The sequence below is a fragment of the Meriones unguiculatus genome, chromosome 3 (assembly GCF_030254825.1).
Source record: "Meriones unguiculatus strain TT.TT164.6M chromosome 3, Bangor_MerUng_6.1, whole genome shotgun sequence".
NCBI classification, from domain to species: Eukaryota; Metazoa; Chordata; class Mammalia; order Rodentia; family Muridae; genus Meriones; species Meriones unguiculatus.
Genome location: NC_083351.1, coordinates 22927909 through 22946747, shown reverse-complemented (window position 1 = coordinate 22946747; position 18839 = coordinate 22927909). Strand labels below are relative to the sequence as shown.

At 48.9% G+C, this 18839-nt stretch overlaps 1 protein-coding gene across 3 annotated transcripts in view; it reads left to right on the top strand.

The window, feature by feature from the left end:
* Positions 1-18839, top strand: part of Csmd2 (CUB and Sushi multiple domains 2) — a 550287-nt gene that overhangs the window by 336936 nt on the left and 194512 nt on the right. For 2 of the 3 annotated variants that reach the window (XM_060379514.1, XM_060379513.1), the window contains exon 13: positions 5266-5448. The exons of the other annotated variant lie outside the window; for it this stretch is intronic. In XM_060379514.1, coding sequence (XP_060235497.1) covers positions 5266-5448 — 183 coding nt within the window. The remainder of the gene's footprint in view (positions 1-5265; positions 5449-18839) is intronic. 3 annotated transcript variants of the gene reach the window in all.

Sequence of the window (18839 nt, the reverse complement as noted above, 5' to 3'; positions counted from 1 at the left end):
TTCCTCATCCTTCCACCTCTAGATCTGAGCTCTTCAGGGAGTCCTTCCCTCTATACCCAACCCTCCTCCTCCTCTTCTTCCTCCTCTTCTTCCTCCTCACAGCTAACAGCTCCTTCCCTCATACTTGATGACCACCGTGTTGGAGGAGGCTCATGAGCTCCATGTTGACCCTTCCCCCCTCATCGTAGTTTTCTCCTTGGACATCACACAGCCTCCAGCTCCCTGCCTCCTCCTCATCACTGCCCCTTTCCCTCTTTCTTTACCCTACATTTTGCCATCTCCTTGTCTCTCAGATCTCCATCTTCCCACTTCCTTTCAGAGGTGGAACTTGTCCTCTGGCTCTGCTGGTCATGCCACCTGCTCTGGGGTCCTTTGACCTTTGGCTCTCTCTCTTGTCAACCCTCTAGCTCCCATTTGGTTATCTTTTCCTTGGAGTCTCCATTTCCACTCCTAGCTCCTGCTCTCATCCTTACTGTACACCTTTGTCATAAAAGAGGATTGCAAGCTAGTACCAGAAATGGAAAGCCCACGAAGGCGAGGAGAAGTGGCAGCCCTGGCTACCACTCAGCCACAGTTATAGCAGAAGCCTCTGCTAAAACTCAGAATCAGTCCCACCATCCCTCTCATGTCTGTGTGAGCAAGGCAGGCAGTTCTGCCAGGCGCTGTCCATGCAAGAGACTGGGCTTCATCCTTACCAGACCATGGCTACACAGCTGTCCACTGAGCTTCAGGCTACTGTTTGCTAGAGTGACAGCTTCAAAAGGTCTTCTCAGTATCCTGCTCTCTACCTGAAAACTCATTGCCGCACTGTCCTTGTCCACTCCTGTCAGTGGGGAGAGTCTCTGCCCTGGTTGCTAAGGCCAGCCAACCAGCAGGCACAGGGGCTCTGCTCCCTCTCCCTCAGGAGCCTCCAGCTGCCCTTCCCCACTTCTCTGACCTAATCCATTTCCATCACCATGGCCAAACTCATCCCATCTTTAGAATATCTTAACCACCATCCAAAGGTGGATAACCTAAGAGTTATGACCTAACACTTCCTCTTTTTCCTCTCTGTCAAAATAAACAAAAACAAAACCACTTTCTTTGAGAGTCCTCTGATCCTCCCACAGTGCCATCCTCCCTCCCACTGGACACTTGCTCTCATGACACCGGTCCCCACAGCACCAGCGGTGATCCATCCTCCCTTCCCATTGAGCATGGACTCTCACGATCCTGTTGCTCATTGCATCAGCAGTGGTCTCTTTTTCATCTTCTGCTTTCTGCCCCACCCTTCAGTTCCCTGTCTACTGATCTCCTCAGCTCATGCTCCTCCAAGCTCTCTGACCCCCACTTACCTTGGGCTGTCATTTGCTCTACTACTGCTCCCCCAAAACTGTCCATCATGTCCCATTTGGGGTCATCTCACCTTGCTTGATTAGTGTCCTAGTTCTCCTGGCACTAATCACTAAGACGTAATGAATTACGTCTTCAGATTTTGTACTTCTGCCCCAAACTTGAGATCCAGGTAACTGTTTCTTAGTGGCAGTTCCAAAAACAAAACATAACCTTGTGAGCCTTCATGCTATCTCCTGCCTCCTGTGTTCTTGTCTGGGGGGGACCACACTCTCGTGGCCAGGCCAGACCTGTAGGTATGGTAGACCTCGGCCCCTCCCTTACTCCTGCATCCTTATCCTTGGGAGAGCCCGTGGCTTCTTCCTGTTCCAGACCCCTCACATCTTCCTGCTTCTCTTCATCCCCTCTGCCTGGACCCAGTGTAGGGTACCATCAGAACATCCCTCACCAACACAGAGGCTCCACGGAAGCAAGACATCTGTCTGCTCTGGTTCCGACTGCATTCTCTACCATCCAGGTGGCCCACATGAGATTGACAGCCCCAGGATTTGTTGAGGGAATGAATGTGAATGCTCTCCCAGCCTCCAGCCAGCTACTCCTAGGCCATGCCCCAGACTGGGATCAGAGTGAGCTTCCTCCATGCAAGTGTCTCCTGCCAAGTAAAGGAGAATCCTTTATCAGCTTCCCACTACTGACCGTCTAAAGTCCAGTCTGGCACCTAGATCACACAAGGCCCTTTCATGGGCTAGTCCTGCCCATCAGAGATGTCCCCAGCCTTAGCTCTACCTTGCAGAAAGTGCTTGAACTTGCAGAGGGCAGGTGCCCGAGAACTGAGGAGCCTGGGAGCCAGGCCACTATCTGTAGGTCTCAACTCTACCACTTCGAGCCCCTTGGGCCTTACCTAGTTCTGAATGTCTTTGTTCCTGTTTCCTCCCTTAAAATGGGAGAAAAGAGTATCTTCCATTAGAGATACTGTAAGGGTGACATGAGTTTATATATGAAATACTCACAGTGGCCACTGGCTGGAGTCAGTGTGCAAATTGGTAGTTCCAAAAATGAAAGTTGGTTGTGATATTAATGATGCAGTAGTTTTGTTCGCTGACAATGGTGCATCCGGGACTTGGCCTGGCTTCTTTCTTCCACCCAGAGAGCCCTTCCTCTCCATCTTACTGCTGAGCCTTTTAATGCTGCCTCCTCCTTGGTCTTAGGCCTCAGCACAGATAGGGCCCTCTCCAAGAAGCTTTCTCTGACCCAGGGCTGGGATTCCATGAGATGAGCAGGATACTCGCCTTAGGTACACTGTTTGAGAGTGGGGCCCCTAACTGAAATTTTAAGATAAATAGCATTTGAGACAGCATTTTTTAAATCAAGATTGATGCAAAGAACTCATGGCTTAAAAAAAAATCAGTGTTTTAATTGAAGAAGTTAAGCTGAGATCACAGGAGTTGAGTAAGAGGAGGAGGTAAGCCATCCAAATGTGAGGTTGGTGTCAGTATTGGTTCTAACTGTTACACACGTTAATCATGATCTCCTTAAAAAACACTATATCGTGTTACGATTGAGCTGTCATCAGAATGATTATAACATAATGAAAAAGAAATTTGTCTTACTGAGTCCTCCAGCCACTTAACACTTTGTGTGCCTTACTCTGTGCACCCTCTTTTCAGCCTGAGACCCTAGGTCACTGGCCAGATTTCCTCCTCTGGACGCTCCAGGTTGACAGGGACTGTGTATATCTCCGGTGCCTGGCCCAGACCCCGGCCCACAGCAGGTGTTCACTAGATGTGCGGGTCCGGCTGATACAGAGAAATTAGGCAGGTGTGGTTATGTGCGAAGAGATTTGACTACACAGTGGGGTCTGAGAAGACCACCTCCATCCCCAAACGCATGCTCTTTTGAGGCAGTCAGAGCTTCAGACAAGGCGAAAGCAGTGACTCGGGCAGATGTACCCCACTCGTATATTTTGTATGGCGGGACCTCACTGAGGAACCCTAAATGTGGACTCTGTCTTCAGGGGCCGGGTCATGTTTACCGTCACTGCCCTGATGGTTCTTGAATCCCAAAGAGCATGTCTGGGGACACTGAGAGAAGGTGGGTTCTGCGGCTTACACGAGCACGTGAGGCCATTCTTCCTGTCCTTTAGATGACTGGAACTCTGGAATCTGAAGAAAGCCCTCCCTCCCTTGGAATGCTTCGGTGTGGACCAAAGCCAGCTGCAGCAAAGGAACATACATATATGTTTAGCCTCTCTCTCTCTCTCTCTCTCTCTCTCTCTCTCTCTCTCTGTGTGTGTGTGTGTGTTTGGATAATACAGAGGACACTTGAGATATGAGTGAGTTGACTTGTACTAAAGATTCCTTGGTGCTTGCACATGATCATACTGATCCCTACAATCTGGGATCCCTGATGTTTGACTTGGAACACACACACACACACACACACACACACACACACACAGTCAGTCTCTACACAGCATGCTTTATCCTGTCTTTTCTCAGCAGACAACAAGAGGTCCTGGCTTGGGGGATAATGTGACATTCTAGAGCCTGTACAGATGCAGCTAAGCCTCTGTAGCTCTGATCAGCTCAGAGAAACAGCTGCTAGCAAGAAAGCTTTTGCAGAATCACACAGTGACTTCTGGAACCCTTGGCTACTGACCACCCATAATGGCATCCACTGAAAACGCAGGTCCCTTCCACCTGAGAGTCCTGGAAAGTCACCCACCACTCCCTCAGTGACTCCAGGCCCCACTCTCCCAAACCTCAGGCCTTTCATAGTCTCCTTTCAGCACTTGATGCTCTCCCAATGACTTCCTGCCTTCTAGTAGGCCATCTTCCTCCTCCCTAGATGGAGCTCCCCCCCCCACAGCCCCCCTTCTCTCACACAGCATGGAGCAGGGCAAAGGGTAACTCAACATCTAAAGATGCAGCCAGGACAGAGTCCTTACCTGACGTGCCTGGGTCCTGGCTGACTCCCAGAAGAGGAGCCCACCTTTCCTGCTGTGTTCCATCACCCCATGCTGTATCAGCTGCACCTCCAAGGATGACTCACCAACTGGCTCAAGCAAACTCTAAGTGTGCTTAATGCATCGTTTGTTTCTTGTTATCATCTGCTACTGCCTCAAATTGGAAAAAAAAAAAAAAAAAAAAAAACTCTTGAAAGTGCTTCTGTGTCAGAAGGCAGCCATTATTGATTCCCACTTACTCTGGTTTGCAAGGAGGACAGGATGTACAGGGGCCCTGCTTCTTGCCTGCGCTCGCTCACTCGCATGCTGTCACTGCAGGCGGACTGTTCTTAAAACTCTCTCCAGCAGTGTTCACAGTCAGACAGAAAGTGCAACTCAGGCAGGATGTCTCCAAACTTTGGGACACGTTAGCTCATCGAAGAGGTCTGTGCCAGAATTACAATTAAAGGTTGAAAGATTTATTCTGTTGCATTGTGTCACGGGGATAGTGTCGGACCTTGATGGGGCTCCTTCCATGGCAACAGAGCTTGCAACACAGTTTGTTCACGTCTCGGCGGAGCAAGAGGCGAAGAGCTCAGGTCAAACAGAACCAGAGCAGATGTCCCTCAAGGCTCCCTCTCAGTAACCAGCTTCTGTTAACTAGGTTACTGCCCCCAGAAGTTCCGCAGCCTCCCAAAACAGTACTACCAGACGGGGACTCCCAAGTACTCAAAGGCATGAGCCTGCAAGGGAAATTTCACACCCAAAACTGTAATGCCCACCTTTCACGAATGAAAAGATCCAAGTAGCTGAGATACGGTATGAATCCACTGAAGGCCCTTTTTTCCCAAGACGCTGCTCTCCAGGACTCTTGAATCCCGTGCCCCAACTCATTGTAGGCGGGCAGCAGCGCATGCAGTGGGGGACACGTACCTCTAGGACAGATGTAAAGTCATCTTTTCGTCTCTTGTTTTCTTCTTGTCTTTCAGAGATCGAACAGGGTAGTTGCGGAGACCCTGGCGTACCTGCCTATGGCCAGAGAGAAGGCTCTCGCTTCCGCCATGGTGACATACTCCAATTTGAATGCCAGCCTGCCTTTGAGCTGGTGGGGCAGAAATCGATCACGTGTCAAAAGAATAACCAGTGGTCGGCTAAGAAGCCAGGCTGTGTGTGTAAGTGAGCAGGGGTGGCCACTTCTGGGCTCCCTGGAGAGACAGGCTGGATCCCTGGCTAAGGCCCCGCCCTTGAAAACCTACAGCGGGTATCCACAGCTCCATTGGGGGTGGTCTCTCTTGCTCCGAGAAAGGCGGTGGCTATCTGGGTTCCCACATCTAATGTAGACTACAGCTCTTGACCTTTGGAGACCTTTTGACATAGTATCAATGATGAACCCTTAAATGCAAGGTAGAGACTGCTGAGCATGGCCCATGAAGGTCACACCAAGACATTTCTCCTTCTTCTTGTCACCACTGTGACACCATGCTATTGTGGGGTGGGCAGGATGTCTCTGGGTGGGTAGATGCTGTACCAGCTTTGGAGTGCTATAGGGATATGAGGCCTTGAGGGATTTGTTTCCCAAGATCACTGCCTCTTGTGTGGCAATAGGGAGGGAGGAGGACTGCAGGTCTTTACATGGCTGATCTTCAGGGGAAGAGAATGGAGTTTTCTGTTCCATGGAGACAAGAAGGCAGCCCTTCATCTTTCTTCTTGTATGTGTTAGACATACATTGCGGCACCACAAACATCAAGAGTCATTAGTCTCTTAGTCACAGTGAGATTTTTAAGTGTGAGGGGCTGGGGAAGGCGGCAAGAGAACGCTAGACACAGTTGGTGTCAGGAAGTCTGAGGTTCTGGCTTCTCTGGGCTGTCACCTCTTTTTTTCCTAGCCCTTGACTCTCAACTCCTCTGGCTCTCAATTCCTCTGGCTCTCAACTCCTCTGGCTCTTTCCTTGAATTATCAGGGAAGGGTACACTGACTGACCTTCTGATCCTCTGTCCACCTTAGTGGACATCTTAGAACCTCTGGATTCTGCATGCCACAGACTGAGAGTCCTTTGAGGATGGGGACAAGAGAGCTTAGGAGACTCATCTCCTGTGAAGAAAGTGGCTGGGTGAGTCAGGTCATACTACAGGGATTATGCTGCTCAAGCTAAAAATAAATGCTTTTTTTTTTTTTGGACAAAGCATTTTCTGTGACTGATAAGTTTATGTAAAAGTTCTTCAGAGGTTTAAAGATCAAATCACTCTTAGCTCCATGTAGAATAGCTCTTGGTGGAAAAAAAATCAAATTGCATGATATCTGCCCAGCTCTCTTCCCGATATGTAAGTTGGAAGCATTGTCTGCCAGTGTTGGCTCCACTGAGTGCTCAGAACCACGGGGAAATGAGGATAAGGGAGAGCTGGCAGGGCCAGCTCAGAGTAAGCAACCAATGGCTCTGAGAGCAGGCCATGTGACTGCTGCTGGAGGCCCTAACTAAGCTGGCAAGGCAAGGCAAGGCCCAGACTGTGGGTTATCCCCAGGCAGCATGGGGCTTAATGTTTGAAGTTCTTCTTGATAAAAAGAAGCAGGGAACACTGGAAGAAGATGAGCTTCATGGGCAGAAACCTGGGATGATCAAAGTCAGAAGGGGGTGTGCTTATGGGGAAACTGAGCTCCCAGGCTTCACAGGCCAAACTGTGTCGAGCAAACAGGATGCAAGCTGGGGGAGGGTAGTGGCAATCACTGGAGGCCACAGATACTTAACCCTGTGCTTCTAGAACAATTTTCTAGAATCTTCTCTAAGGGCCGAAACCCTTGAAGTGTTACCCAGCAGGCCTTCATCCCTAGAAGCAATGTGCTAAATTCTGTTCACAAGTAGCTAAAAGGAGGAAGACTGGGCTATCCTGTGGGTCCAACCTGTGCTCTCTCTATGGCTTGAAGCAAGGGTGATGGACTGAGGCTTGTTGATAAGAACTGCAAATCAGGCTCTCTGGGCATCTGGCATGAGGTGCTATCTGGAAAGTTCTGGGATGGAAGAGGAAGTGTGTGTCTTCAGGCACCTCCATTAGTCAGCTGTGTCTGCTTACTTCTGTCTAGAAGCCCCTTGAGTCCTTGAGTCCCTTGGCTTGAGTGGAGGAAGGCAGGTAGAACCAGCTCTCCCCACACTCTACACCACGGGACAAGCCCCTCTTTGTAGCTTACCAGTACAAGGGCCTGCCATCTGTCTGCTCACTGCCAAAGGCCCAGTCCCTCTGCTCATGCTTCCATAGGTCCCGGACAGGACGCTCGTGGTCTGGTACTGAAAGAATAGTGATGACATAACTCAAGATCCCAAACCTAGAGACCCAGTTCTTATCCCTCGCTGAGCTTCGAAGCTGCAGCCAGGCCGTCCTCTCTCCAGGAAGTCACTGACCCAACAGGGTGGCCCTCCATTCTCACTCCCCAGAGGCCGCATCTCCACGATCGTATTTATAGCCAAAGATAACTGTAACCAGAGAGGCCCCCACACTTTCCATGGTAAATGCTTGGAAACTGGTCCCCAAACTGGGTCATCACAGCACAGGTCACACTTTGACTGAAAAATGCTCCAGCTCCCAACTCTAGATCAAACGTATGCACACCATAGTTTCCGATCAATAGAAAGGGGGCAGCGTCTATAAATGTCTATAAAGATGTAAGGTAGTGAGCTTGCCTGTCTGTGTCGTAGAGTGTCCCTTACACATACACACACAGGCTCTTCCAGCAAAATGCGCTCACCTGGAGAGCCACGTCAGTCACCGTAAACATCAACCCAGCACTTAGTTGCTCTTTTTCATAGGAGCTAGAAGGGGACCGGGGAAATTCTTTTGATGGACCAAATGTCTTACAGTGGTTATTCAAAGAAGTGTGAAACGCTACAGTGTTCCTCCTTCAAAATGGCTCCTTCCTAGGGAGTTGCCCTGTGGAAACCACACACATCCACCTTCAAGATGCCGAGCAGTTTCTGCAGTGAGCACCGACTTGAGCATCACTCCCTGGCTCCTCTCCACAGACGGCTTTCCCCATCTAGGGTTGCACGTTGCTGCGGGATGATGCAGCAGAAGCGCTCCAACTGGGCACACAGAGCCAGCTCTCTGTGTGCTTCCCCTTCGCTCTCCTGTCCTCCTCAGTCAGTCCACCTCTCCAAGGACCCTGCTCCATATCGGCCCAGAGTAGAAGCGCTCTCCATCCAGTCAGCCATGTTGACTATCAGTCCCATGCCAGGTGCCAGGTACAGGAATTCAGAGATGTTCTATCTCTGCTCAGAGTTTGCTCACCTCGGGCTGTCCTAAGGACAGGGCCCGGGAAAGGGAGCCCATCTGCCTTACCTCTCGGAAGCTCTGCTTGTTTTAGCCTCATCCTTAACAGAGATTGCAGGGCCTCTTCAATGTGTCTTCAGGTGCTTCTACAGGCAGTAGTCACTGCCATTCCAGAGAGACAGTGGGAAGGAAGATACTGTGAGGGTGGTTCGTAGTCTGTAGTCTGTGATGCTTTGTTGACAGGCTGACAGAGCACTTCACACTTCATAAGGAAGGCAGGAAACCAATTATCAGTCCATTAGCAGCCACTTTCCAAGAAGTTGCCCAACAGCTCTCACCAGAGCCTGGCCAGAGGCATACAGAACCCTGCTTTCCTCCCCCTTTTCATGAAGCCCATAAGAGAGTGTGGATCTTAATTGCTCCGGTCTTAATGGATAGGGTACATGTGTGAAATGAGGAGGTGGGGCCTCCCAGGATGTATGCGATTCAAAATATGCATCAACAGCAAAGACTTGAGGGTTTGGTCATGGAGACTCGAACCCTTGGGTGCCTGGGGAAGATGCTGCAGAGGAGAGGATGCTGGGATTGAGCTTGGCTTTGAAGATAGGGAAGAAGGGTGCCTCCCCTTAGGGTTGCTATGAGAAACAGTCCTCTCCTGGTATCTGCCCATCCTTTCCCTAGTTTGCTCCCAACCCCCATCCTGCCTCCATGCTGGAGAAAGGACTGTGTTGGATCACAAGGCCATCAGGATGCCTTTTCAGCTGTTAGAAGTTACTCCAGATTTTTCAGGCTCTGTAATGTTGATAACTTTGTCCCAGAGGCTTGTCCGGTCTTGTAGATTGCTTTAGCCACATCTCCAGCACCACACACTCCACACACCAGCCGGGACAACCAAAAACATCTCTAGACCCTGACAGACATTCCTTGGTGGAAATCAAGATAAAGAGCCCTAATCTAGGGTAACTTCATCTTGAAGCTTCATGATGGTGAGAGAGCACATGTCAGGGAGGGAGGAGGCTGGTGTTTTTATATGTTTCATGTCATCGGGAAATAGTGAATCTTCCCTGCAACGTTTGCAGATCATTTCTTCCCTCTGATTATAGATGGGAAAACCAAGCTGAGGGGGATGAAGGTACTAACTCAGAGGCTATGCAGCCACCCCATGGTGGGAGAGAATCCGAGGCATCCATTGACAGAGCAGCAATCAGCTACCAGATTTCCTCCCCCACGACCCGTTGGTTGCCCTCCATCACACCGGATTCCCAGAATCCGAGGGCTCCACCGAGAAGCAGGGACAGAGAAAGAATGCTCAGGATAAGCCGCTAGGCTGGAGCGCAGACACTTGCTGTTGATTGGGTTTCCCCAGGAGGCAAACCCAACTCTTAGCAGTTCAGCACCTCCATGAAGGGGAAGTCCATGACCTGAGGGGAACGGCACTGTAGGAATAGGTAAGGAGCCCTATTCCTCGCCTGCCCTTCTGCCCATCTTCTGTCTACCAATCTTTATTTACTGAACCAGCTCTCTCTGTAAAACGTCAGTGGCACCAGGGGGTGCGTCTGTTCCCAGTCACATTCTGAACTGGGGCGCCCCGGAGGGTAACTCCCCTGGGAATACCATGCTCCAGACCAAGGGTGACCTGTGCCCATACCATAGGCTACAACTGTGTAGCCAGAAGCATCTGCAGCTCAGGGGACAATAGCCAACACAGGGTTTGGTATATTCTAGAATTTTTAAAGTGTATGTAAATAGGATGATTTCAATGCAATTTTCAAAATTTAAATAAAGTGCTCTCAGTCTCCCTCCCATAAGTGAAAAGCAGTTTCACATTGATCCATCCTTTCTGTCTACTGAAGGTTGTCGGTGCCTTCCATCTGTGTGCGCCTTTCTCGTGGTCTCAATTGAGTTGGGCATACCAGTTTGCCTGCTCCGTTTCGAAGTCCACATGATGCTGTGTATCTTGCTGGGAGGCTACGTGCCTTGCATGCTTACATTTCCTAAAACCAGTGGAATGTTCTGTCGAGTGAATGTGCCAAGGCTCACGCGACCACTTATCTTTAATTATTTTACATAAGACCATAATGAAAACCTTCATGCATGGGGCTTCCCCTTCCTTGTTCTCTGGTGATAAATTTCCAGAAGTCAGGTGACCTGGCCAGTAAATGGGCATTTTTTTATAACTCTCTATAAATATATACTTTTATGTAACTACCCTCACGTATTGTACCCATTCATAATACCACTAGCTGAACGTATTGCTCTAATATCGCTGGGTGTGTGGCCTTCCTGTCAAGAAGTGTGGCATCTCTCTCTCTCTCTCTCTCTCTCTCTCTCTCTCTCTCTCTCTCTGTGTGTGTGTGTGTGTGTGTGTGTGTGTGTGTGTGTGTGCTCATCTGCCTTCACCTTTCCAGAGAGAACAACTTTGTGGCTTTCTCTCCACAGGTGACATATGAGGTAGCTTGTGACCTTTAACAGCTCCATTAGACCTCCATATTTGTGTCACCCTTTTTAAATGTGAGAATTTAACAAGTACATATTGAACATACCCTAAAGCATGCATCCATTGATTTCTGGGAATTTCCCAAGATTCTTATAAACTCTGTGAATCCAGGAGTGAGGGGCACAGGGCACGACCTTGGAAACTCTCTGCATGGAAAACAGACCCAATTATGTGAAGTGAAGCTGTCTCTTTGGGTCATATTTTTTTTTCAACAAAATTTCTTGGTGTAGCAGGCACCCTTAGGTTTGCGTCTATGTGAGTCTCATGTTCTGGTCTGTGTGTAGCAGACATCACCACAGATGCTGAGCAGCCTGCAGTGTTCAGCTGACTAGACATCATTGCTATTCAAAGCCTTGACCTGAGAATGCTGGGCAGAATTGGAGCTGTGATGGAAAAGGGGATATCTATGTGGTAGCAGTGAGTTCTCAGAGGACCCTGGCACATGTGTAGAACCGTGTGAAAGGAGGACGTCCCGTGAGCACATGCATACAAACGCAAGCATGCATGTGAATTCATGCACACATAAGCACACACCTATACATCTGTGCACACATAAGCACATATAAGCATGCATCTATATATACCCATGTACATACAGGCATGCACACATAAGCACATATCTGTACGCAAGCACATGCACACACATGCACATCTGTGCACACATAAGCACACCTGCACACACATGCACAACGTGCTCTCGTGCATTGAACTTGAATGCTTGGGTGTGCAGTGTTTCCTCGAGAGATGTGGGTGAGGGACAGTGGAGCAAAATGACAATAAAGTCTGGCAGGAGCCTTGGACTCCCTTTGGGAGCGGAAGGTCTGAATGGGGTGTCGGGTGTCCTAGAATTTCCATCCTGGTCATTAGACAAGGCCATTAGGCCTGGATCCAGCCATGGGTCCTCAGGTGCAGGTCTAGGAGGCTTGTATTTTCCTGTCCAATAGGAAGGTGCTCACTCCATTGTGTGGACAGAAGCTCTGGGTAGCCTTCACACACACACACACACACACACACACACTTTACCAATCTTATACTCATTATTTTTGTGTTTTGCTGCTTTCTGTTGTAAAGTTGTTTTACATTTCCATGTAGACAGATCCCTCAATATTTGTGGTTTCTTCCCAAAGCTGACAAAGTTGTCATTCTGTCATGAATCCGAGAGACGTTTTGTTCTATTTTTAGCTATTTGTCAGTGATTTGACTTTTAAGATGTAATTTGTTAATCCATCTGGAGTTTATTTGGATGAATGTATAATATTGTCCAAACTCTTAGGCAGTCTTCCAACATAATTTTTAAGTAATTCTCCTCCCTTGTGATCTGGGGGAAATAGATTGTTTTATCACGCTCCGAATCCTCAAATGTAGTTAAGTCTCTTTCCTGAGTCACCCTTTGTTCTCACACTCTGTGCTTGTCTTGGCCCTGGTGTTGAATAATTTTAATTGTTGTTTTATAATACGTTCTAATATCTAGCACAGCTAAAAATGACTCCTTCCTCCCTTAATTATTTTCTCTTTCAGAATAGTCATTGTTATTCTCATCTGTTTGTTGTTCAAGATTAATTTTAGAATCATTTTGTCAGAGTAAAAAATAAAAGCCTATTGGGATTTTGAGTGTGCGCTCCTGTTAAACTATAAATTAACTTGAAGAAAATAGACGCTTTCCTAATACACGGCTTCACACCTAGACTCTCGCGTGTCTCTTTTGCCTCCTCTGCTTGCACTTGTCTAAATATAACAGCTCCATCTCGGGCTACGTAGAGGCCACGGCCATAGCTCCTTAGCTGTCGTCTTACTGGGAGGTGCTTTTTGCATGACCCTGCCCACCTCTGCCCCATGCGCCACACCTGGGTGAAATGTGTCCCTCCTTCGCTCCCAACTAACTATAGCCAGGTATTTTCCTGTAAAGACCCAATTCCAAATTTTTCAATTTCAAATGTCCTTTCCTTTGGCCCAGAAAATATGATCACTGTAAACAGAGCCCTCGGAAATTGCCTTTTTCAAATGCCCAGGGCCGGCGTTGGGGTGGGCCTAGATTGAAACTGTCAGCCTATGTGAGCTTCCTTAGCTTGAAGAGATGTCTTCATTCCTCCAGGCTATCATCAAGATCCCACTGACTGCAGCGAACCCAAGGAGATGAGCCAGGAACTTGGGGAGTCCCAGGGTACTGATCCCTCTATCCTCTAACCCTCAAAAAACTTGGCCACGGAGAACCTGTGGCCTGGATTTGCTGGTGTGAACAGAGTGGGAACTGGCCTGTTCTGCAGGTGGGCCTCCTGGGAGCCTGTGGTGTTGACAGGAAGTGGGATGTAGATTTGTCACAGCACCAGAAATGGGCGTGATGGTCATAGCTGTGAAGCATTGTGCTGCCTTGAGGTCAATCTGGGTAAGGCAAAACCAGATCTGAGAAAAGTCCAGGGCTGAGAGAATTGGCTCTGGGAAAAGAGTAGATTCACTCCATCATTATCAGTGTGTACAAGGAAGGAGTCAGAGCAGGCTGGGGTAGGTCCCATAATCACTTGTTACCTATTTCCTTGGAATAGGCATGGGGAGAGGAGACTTCTGGGTAATAGAGTCTTCCTCTTTGTCATTCATCCATCTACCAGGCAGGGGCCGCAGTGACAGAAAAGTGAATGTCTGAGAGCAAAAACCAGAGAAGAAAGCAAGAACCAACTCGGGAGAGGCAGTGCTGGCTGGGACGCAAGCATTAGGAAGGCTCATCAAGAGAAGGACAGTGCTATGAGTAAGCTGTGCTCTCCCCAAGTGACTCTGGGACCATACCACACCTCAGCCACCGGCGTGTGGGGATGGAATGTTCTCCTCAATGTGTTGTCTGACCTAGATAAGCTTGGCTTAGAATCTGGCTATAAAAAACCAGATCTGTGGGATATAGGTGTTGAAGCTGTTCAGAGGCAGAGAAGGCAAAGGCTCATGATGGGTGCTCCCTGCACGCCTTCCATTACGGGGTCTAAGGAGATAGCATCAGGCCAGTGCCGACCCTGCCTATCACTACAAAGATCTTGTAGGTTAAGGTGGTGCCTTGGGTGACTCTGCTCCGTCTGAAACAGACCTAAACCCAGCTCGTCATTAGTAGCATCGTTCTCGGACATTTCAAATTACAAAACCCCTGCCCTCGTTCTCAGAAGCTTCCAGTTCACTGGGCCCAGGAATTATAAGTTCTAGAATGTTCCTGAGTGATCTCATTATTAACCACTAACATGGACAGGGATTTTTTTTTTTTAATGGAGTCTTTGAGATGTTTGTTCCAACCATGAAATGGCAGCACATGGCGGGTGGCACCGTGCCACATGGAGTGATGTATTATGGTCAGACGCTGGGTCTGGCCAGGTCGTGATCTCCTGGAGCCTAGGGAATACTAGCCTCCATGCTGTATCCTAGCAAGGACAGGATGCACAGCCCCGTGACTGGTCCTCACATCTTGTAGTGATTTTCAGCTTTTGTTTTGTTTAGGAGGAGAAGAATGGTCGTGGGAGGGTCTCTGCACGCTGAGCATTGTGTTTGCAGTGAGAGAATAGAAGAGATGGTTCTCCCGCAATCCTCTAGGTTGACAGTGTGGTCTCCAAATTATTATAATGATATGTGTGGTCACAAACCGCTCTAGGAACGGTTCTAGTTAGCAGCTTTCTGTTCTAGCCCTGGAATCTATCCAGAACTGAACTGAGGACATAGCTGAATTCAAATCCTGGTCTACAGGATTAGGAAGGACTGTCTGAATGTTACAGGGACTGGGAAAACTGCCTCGGCTGTGGGTGTCTAGCCACGCACAGTCCCCGGCACCGGTGGGGCAGTGGAGATTACTGTCCTCACCCCTGCCTCCAGGTGTGACATCAGGTCTTCTATCTGTAAAATGCCCAGAGATCTGGGTGTGCCTTCTCCGTGAGCTCTCCCACATCTCACTCAGGAAGCTGTGGAGACAGAGGCCCAGCTCCACAGACCAGCATCTGTATCGGGACTGGAGTTTGAAATCCTGCTAGTACCCCCTCCGTGTTCTTTGAGCCCTTAAAGAATCCGTCATCAGCCTGGGACATTAGAGCAGCATTTTTGGTTGTGGTTTTCTTCAAGCTCTGTGGTGCTCAGGAAGGTTCCTATCTCTAGGACCCTTGGGTTTATGGTTGACCCTCCAGCTCTTCAGGACAATGGCTGTCTTTTGGGACAGTCAAGGAAAGGGGTTTCCAGAACAGGGCTGCTAGGCCTCACCTTCTGTATGGACTCCAGTAAGACTCCACCAAGGTCTTAAAGGTCAGATTCCTCGGGCTGTGTATGCCTCTGGTGGCAGCCTGATCTCTTGGGGCGGGGGTAAATGAACTTTCATATGGCCATGCTAAATGGCCATGTGGGTTCTTCCCCAGTCTTCAGTGGATGGCAGCTTGAGGCACAACTGGATGTGGCTATCTCTAGACCTCATGAAGGTATCTTGCTCAAACTGCCTTAGGAAATATGTCAAACTCTGACAGAGCTCAGCACTCGGGGATGAGAACAGATATGAAGGCCTCAGAGCCCCAGGAGTCTGGGCTTGCGGCACCATTTGGGCTGTTGGAGATGTAGCCATTCCCTTTCTTGAAGTCCTCTGAGCTCAGGAGCTAACTGATAAATTGATATTTTCTGCTCAGCTGATCCTGGGTCTGACTTTCCAGGAAAATAGAAACTAAAGCTAACTCTAGAAGGTCCCCTAAAGGACAGCTGGTGCCTGCCCATGTGACAAAGATACTTTATTTTCCATTTTTGGTTTTTTGAGACAGGGTTTCTCTGTGTGGCTTTGGCTGTCCTGGACTCACTTTGTAGACCAAGCTGGTTTTGAACTCACAGAGATCTGCCTGCTTCTGTCTCCCCAAGTGCTGGAATTACAGGTGTGCGTGCACCACTGTGCCTAGCCACACAGCATTCTTGAAGACTAGGCGCAGGCAGCTATGGACCCCATGGTGGTGAGGTAAACTTATGAGCAGCCATTGCTGGGGACATGGAAAAATTGAGTCATTTGGGCACTATGTCTTATTCGGTGTGTCTCAGAATCCCACTGCAGAATCTAGACTTAGAATATATATCGCTCCAATTCGGGTTATTTAGTCTGGCGCCCCCATGCAGCTGACAGAGCACCCTTCTGCCCACAGAGAGGGGTGGCCAAAGCATGCTGACCAAGGCATGCACCTTCCCTGTAAGTGGGTTCAGTTGGAACCTCCTGCCTGGGTCTGGAGGAGAGTGAGAATCCTGGGTTCTGAGGTCCCTGGGCTTGGCGGAGGCCTGTGGAGGGCGAGAGGCATGTGTGTCTTACTCTCGGACAATCTGTGTTGAGGCCAGCGGAAATGCCGAGTGGAAGTGTGAGGGAAGACCCTGCCTCTTGTCGAAGACCCAGGCCACACTCCTTATTTCAAAGATCAGCAGCAACTGAAGCCTGTCCTCTGCCATCCAAGCTCTTTGCGGCGGCTTTTAGAAGTCATTGATCGGCTCTTTATATGTGCGAAGAAAGGTCTCAGTTGGTGAAAAATGCATGCCTCTTCTCCCAGTCCTGCAACGGGAAAACTGACACCACATTGTTCGGGACTCGCTCCTGTCCAACCTTGAGATGGTGACTGGGGTTAGCTCCAAGAATTCGTGGTCTGCTTTCAAGCTAAAACCTGAGCCCCACAGTTCAGGCTCAGCTGCTTAGCCAAGTTGTGCTGATCACAGGACCATTTCTGTGCTTTGTCTCGTGGGCTGCCAGAATTTGTCATATCAGCTCGTAACACGGAGTCTCAGCTCACATCCGAAAAGCTTGTGAATAGTGGGGTTCAGAGACTGGTCATGCTGGGGGACTGGAGCCTAGGACAAGCACCAGGACTGGCTAGGTGGGCTTGGATCATGGAGATGTGACAAGCTACCCTGACCCCCAGATAACCCCAGGTGGCTGACGGGTCATACCCTAGAGGTGGTGCTGGTAAATGGCAGATTTTTGATACCAAGAACCTAGCCAATCTCAAAGGAACTCAGGGAACAAGGTGACATTGTTAAAGGGGCGAGAACCTAATTGCCAGAACCTACTGGAAAGCGTCAGTGTAGGACTGGGAGTAGTGAGTGAGAAACGTGGACCAGAAGGCTACTGCCACAGAATAACGGTTCACTGGTGACTGGGATAAAATGGATCAAGAGTGGGATGACTGTATATCCCTATTTGCTTTTGTTCTAGGTACCATCTTTCATTTTTTTTTCAAGTTTCCTGGACTCAGCAATACATGGCCACCCTAACCGTGGCCCAAAAGACACCATGCCAAGCGGGCAATTTGGATACCAAGGGGCATCCTGGCATGCACTCTCTTCATACACTTTTTCAGAAGTATGTTAGTCAGTTTTATCTGTGGCATCAACAGCCCCCATATCTCAGGGTGGTACAATAATCAGTATCTCTCTTAAGGTCCATAAAGGCTGTATTTAAACTATGGTTCTGTTGGACCCTATGTAGCATCTCATTCTGGGACTCACAGTAAGGGACCAACGTATAAGTAGACTACTTTGCTCTCACAAATGCTCCGGAGGACAGAGCCACCCCCCAGCACCGCCCCCCAAGTCTCCAAGCATTGATAATTTGGAAATGTCTGGATCATGTCCACTTACAATTTCCTGTTCTAAAACTCATCACAAGCCCAAGCCAAGGTCAGTGACAGTAGAAAAAAAGATGGGGTATTGCCCACCAGAATGTAGAGTAGGGGCAGGGGAGAGGAGATGTCGCCATTCATTACAAAAAACAATGATTGCTGCATTAAATGGAAGGCGGAACCCTATATGCCTTGGTCACCATTGTCTCTCCAGTGATAATCAGATGGGTAGAGTCTTGGATCGCTGTTTTTCTTAGAGTGACTGTTGGTGATGTTGATGTGGGTTCTATGATATCTATCGACGGAACCAACATTGTAAGAGTGGGAATGGGCTTGGTTTGGAAGATGCTTGGCCATCCGGTTACTAGGAGCAGCAGGATTTTACTCTCTAGCCTTCAGTCTGCTGGAGTTGGAGCTATGGATGTTGTAGGCCTGGAGTCAGGAAGCCTGATCTACAGACTCTGTGAGTACAGTTAGGAAAGGTAAGTGTGAAATAGGCAGGACAGGACCCGCATCACTCTCTGGATGTGGTGCTTAGTCGTTTTATGGAGGAACAAGAGAAGAGTACATTCTAGAAAATGAAAATGGCCTAGGGAAAAAAGCAGACAGAGGGTGGGCTTTGCACATCTGTAAAGCTGCCAGGTCTACAGTGTGTCTGGAATGTGGGACCCACTCGGGCAGGAGGATAAAGATCAAAGGGTTTGGAAAGGGCTTTCATCATGAGTTCCATGCCCTTGGAAGGGTCTAGACTTCATTCTCTATGCAGCAGGGAATTTTTAGGGTGCTCCAGACAAATATGGAACACAACAGGATTTGTGATGTACAAAACTGACCGTCCAGACGGCGCCGACGTGGAGGGTGGATAGCGGAGGAGAGAGATCTAAAGTTTGAGAGCAGAGAAAGGCAGCATGCGGACAGGGCCTCAACCTCTGCGGGTGTGACGAAGAGGTGACAGATACAAGAGATGCTGAAGAGAAGCAATAAGAGAAGATAGTCACGGATGGGCTACAGCAGTGGCTCTCAACCCTCCTAATGCTGCAACCCTTAAGTACAGTTCCTCATGTTGTGGTGACCCCCCAACCAGAAAACCATCTTCGTTGCTACTTCCTAAACACAACTTTGCTACTGCTATAAATCATAATATAAATACCTGATATGCAGGATATCTGACATGCGACCCCTGTAGAAGGCTCATTTGACCCCAGGGGGGTCACAACCCCCAGGT